Source organism: Teleopsis dalmanni, chromosome 2 (assembly GCF_002237135.1).
Source record: "Teleopsis dalmanni isolate 2A chromosome 2, ASM223713v2, whole genome shotgun sequence".
Classification (NCBI taxonomy): Eukaryota; Metazoa; Arthropoda; class Insecta; order Diptera; family Diopsidae; genus Teleopsis; species Teleopsis dalmanni.
Window position 1 is genome coordinate 244,588,750 of NC_051847.1, and position 4,938 is coordinate 244,593,687.

General features: G+C 38.9%; 1 protein-coding gene across 1 annotated transcript; it reads left to right on the forward strand.

Annotated features, from left to right (window-relative positions):
- Positions 1 to 4,503: 4,503 nt before the first annotated feature.
- On the forward strand, positions 4,504 to 4,878 carry LOC119677243 (histone H2A). Its single transcript, XM_038088515.1, has one exon. The coding sequence runs from the start codon at positions 4,504 to 4,506 to the stop codon at positions 4,876 to 4,878; it is 375 nt and encodes a 124-aa protein (XP_037944443.1).
- The last annotated feature ends 60 nt before the right edge of the window (positions 4,879 to 4,938 follow it).

Here is a 4,938-nt window from a genome sequence, read left to right on the forward strand (position 1 = left end):
GAGTCACTTGTGACTTTCAAACTGTTGGTGCAAAATCGATTTTCCAGTGACTGTCAAACTGTTCAGTGAGTTTCAAACTGTTCAGTGTTTTTTAAACTGTGCATTGACAGTTTGAAAGGCACATCTGTAATTAGCAATTTGATGGAAATGGCAAATAATGAAGTTATTCCAGTGCCCCCAAGCATTTCCCAAGATCATTGCACTCCAAATCCAGTCCGCACTGAGGAATTCATTGAACTAAAAAAGTTCAATGAGCTTCTACAGGAGAATTACTCAAAACTGCTTCAACAATTTCAAACACTTCAAGAGCGGTGTTCCAAATTGGAGAACCAGCTAAGCGCCCAAAGCGCTACATTAGTGGCCAAGCTCGCCCGTTCTAATAAAAGGAAAAAGGTGTCTCCGCCATCCCTTCCTAGTTCCCCTCGCGTTTCAGCAGGCCCAAGTGAGGATGAAATGGAAATTGCCTCCCCAGCTAACGACGAGGAGATAGTTCTCCCCCCGGAGGGCTCCAGCTCTCCAGACTCGGAGTGCGACCAAGATTTTAATGATGGTTATATTGACGTAAAATCCAAACGCCAAATTAAACAACTAAAACAACAACAACAAGTCGCAATTCAACAGCAGCAACCCAAACAGTCACAACAACAATATCATCAGCAGCATCAACAGACTATTCAGCAGTCGAACGATCAAGTCATACATCAACAACAGCATCCGAAATCTCAGCAAGATGAACAGCTTCAAAATGATGCAGGTAAGACGGTTGACAAGAAAATCCCAAAAGTAGTACCAATCACCTTACGTGAATCCAACAAATGGAACACAATCCGTAAGGAACTTGAAGTTCGTAAAATTAAATACTCAGAAGCCAAATCAGTCTATCTGGGCATTCAAATCACTCCCGAGACCATTGAGGACCATAGAAACATGACACGATTTTTCAACAATAACCATACACAATACCACACGCATTTCCTCTCTGAAGAAAAAAATTTAAATATAATTATAAAGGGCCTAGAAGGATTAAGTCCGTCAGAGATCCAAGAAGATTTGGAACTCCAAGGATACAATATCCTGGAATGCCACTATCTACGAACCAGGCAAAATAATAATAAACTCATAAAAATACGTTTGCCAAAGGATCAATCAAACATTTTTAACCTCAGTGCCATCTGCCACTTGAGAGTTACTATTGAAGCTCAGCGCCCGCTGAAGGGCCCTCCTCAATGCCACAATTGTCAGCAATTCGGTCATGTGGCGACCAATTGCAAAGCTATCCCCAAGTGCGTCAAATGCGATAGCTCGCACCATCATTCACAATGCAAAAAACCTAAAGAGGCCACGCCAAAATGCGTTAACTGTAAAGGAGACCATCCAGCCAGCTATGGGGGTTGTCCTCAAAATCCTCGCAACTTCTCCAAGAAGATCACAATCAAGGAACAAGTCCACCTGCCCAACAATATAAACACAAAGGTGACACCTGCGGCTTCATACGCAAGCATTGCCAAGCCCAAAGTTTCTTCACAACAAAAAACTTCAAACCCTATTCTCCCAGCTGCTCAATTCGAGAAATTTTTTGCTAATATGCAAGAACAATTCAATTATATGATGCAAAACATGATCCAGTATATGGTTCACCATATAATGCCAAATTCCAACTAATGACAAGTACAACACTCAATCTTAAAATAGTTTCTTGGAACGCCAATTCCATCTTTAACCAAAAAGATGAAGTAATTCACTTCCTTCACGAACACAAGATCGACGTTCTCCTGGTCCAAGAAACGTTTTTAAAACCAGGGATCAGATTTAAAATCCCTAATTATATAACATACAGGGAGGACAGAACAAATAGGCAAGGTGGAGGCACCGCTATAATCATTAAAAACTCGATCAATCATCATCTCATCACCAATAATCTAAACTCTCTCGAAGCTACCACTATCAAGATAATCTCAGATAACTTTCAATTAAAATTATCTTCTGTTTATAAAGCACCAACCAACAGCACGTACCTAAATGATCTATCCTCATTACTAGATGTGGACGAACCCACGTTTGTTGCGGGCGACCTCAACGCTTACAATAGAGATTGGGGAGAAAGAAGCACAAACAGAGCAGGAAGAGAGATAGATAATTTAATCACAGAACAGGCACTAACATTACATTGCCCAACAGAGCCTACACACTTTTGCCACGGGGCCTCCCGAATACTTGACATCGGTATTTCAAGATCTTTGGATGCTAATTGTCATATCGAAGTACTGGAGGAGTTAAACTCAGATCATAAGCCGGTTCTGTTCTTTATTGAAAACATGTTTTTCGAATCTCCACCCCCAGTGATAACGATGACAAACTGGACTCAATTCCGTCATGAAATGGAAAACTATTCCCTCAATAGCCCCATAAACTCAATAGAAGACCTTAATAACACCATAGAAATAGTCACTTCAAAAATCCAAGACTCAATCTCCAATAACTCATCCATAAAATCCATCAGCGCCAAGAACTATTTTATACTCCCAAGGTTCATTAGAAACCTAATTAAAAACAAAAATAGACTACGAAAAAGGGCCCTTCGAACAAACGACCCCGCACTGAAGAGAGCAGCAAACCTTCAAACCAATGTCATAAGAAAATTGGTTCGCGAATTCAAAAACCACAAATGGAACGAATTTCTAATGAGCTTCGAAACTGGTGATAAAGCCTTCTGGAATATCAGCAAATATTTCAGACTGAAAAACAAGATTCAAATTCCACCAATACACGGTCCCAATGGGCTCAAATTCGCTGATGAGGATAAAGCCGAAGAATTTGCAAACTCCCTCGAGTCACAATTCTTAGATAACCATGACATTTCTGATGATGTAGACGAAGAAGAATTAATTGGAGAAAGAGCGGAAGCCATTTTGAGCAGAATCCCTGATTCACCTATCTCGCCGTGCAGCGTCGAAGAACTGCAAGCCATTATCTACTCTATCAAAACAAAATCGGCTCCAGGTGCTGATAAAATTAGTAACCGCTGTATCAAAAATCTGCCTGTAGCATCAATCATCATAATTAATAATATAATCAATGCCATGCTACAGTTAGGTAAATTTCCAGATAAATGGAAAGAAGCATTAGTAATTGTGCTCCCGAAACCCAACAAGAACCACACATTCCCGCAAAACTGGCGACCTATCAGCCTACTTCCAGTTATGGGGAAACTAGCTGAAAGAGTCATTCTAAATAGACTGCAGACCGAAACAAATCGCCTAAAACTTATACCGGACGAACAATTCGGCTTCAAAGCCAACCATTCGACCGATCTACAACTGGCAAGAGTGACACAATACATCCAATCTGCACTTAGAGAAAATAAATCGACGGGCATGATAATATTTGATGTTGAGAAAGCGTTTGATAAAGTTTGGCACGATGGCCTCATCTCTAAAATGTACGACCTAAATCTACCTCTCAACATCATCAAAATCATTGGTAGCTTCATGCATAAAAGACAATTCAGAGTCAAAATCAATAATCATCTATCAACCCCCAGATTTATTGAAGCAGGGGTGCCTCAAGGCTCTCCATTGTCTCCAGCCCTATACAATCTCTTCACTTCCGACATTCCAAAGCTAGAACCATCTAAACTAGCCCTATATGCAGATGATACCTGTATATTCTATGCTGATAAAAATACTTTAAACGTCAGTAACACATTACAGGAACATGTTGACTGTGTCACTTCTTACTTCCAAAAATGGAAAATTAAAATTAATAACGATAAAACGAAGGCAATTTTCATAACCAGAAAACGGTGGCAATATCCACCAAAATTAAAAGTAAATGACACCGATATAGACTGGGAAGACCACATCAAATACCTGGGGATTACATTTGACAAGAAATTCCAATGGAGCACGCACATATACAATCTAAGAAATAAAATCAACACAATGCTAAACCATTTACGACCGCTCTACAAAAACAAGGCTCTAAGTATCATAAATAAAAAGTTGCTTTATACCCAGATAATGCGTCCGGCGCTATCATATGGCTTCATTGCTTTCTCCAAAACTTCAAAAACTAACTTCAACAAACTTCAAACATGTCAAAATATAGCCATTAAAAAAATATTTAACATTCCCTGGTACATAAGAAATGTCGATATTCAAAGGGATCTAAAAATCACACCTATCAAACTATACATTAAAGACAGGGCTCTCAAATTATTCAAATCAATAGATGCACATGACAACACTTTATTGCAAAATCTACACCAACAACCTATTCACACTACAGGAAGATACGCGGACATCCGTACCATTATTAACTAAACTAAACAATAAAATTAATTGAGCACTCGTCATTTACCCAGTGGACATAATCTAGAAATGTCTACCACTATAATTGAGTCAAGGTATTAACTTTTACCGACTCGAACTCAATTTTCAACAACATTAAAAAAAAATAGATCCAATTTTTATAAATCTCAACTACTAGAAACTCAACTCAACTATGTCTGGTCGTGGTAAAGGTGGTAAAGTTAAAGGCAAGGCAAAGTCACGATCAAATCGTGCTGGATTACAATTTCCAGTTGGTCGTATTCATCGATTATTGCGTAAAGGCAATTATGCTGAACGCGTTGGTGCAGGTGCTCCAGTCTACTTAGCTGCCGTTATGGAATATTTGGCTGCTGAAGTTCTTGAATTGGCTGGCAATGCAGCACGCGATAATAAGAAGACAAGAATCATTCCTCGTCATTTACAGTTGGCCATACGTAATGATGAAGAATTGAACAAATTATTGTCTGGTGTTACAATTGCACAAGGTGGTGTACTACCAAACATTCAGGCTGTACTTTTGCCAAAGAAAACAGAAAAGAAGGCTTAAATTATTTTATTTTATTTATTAAAATACGAATACATATACGTGGAGAATTAACTATCAATT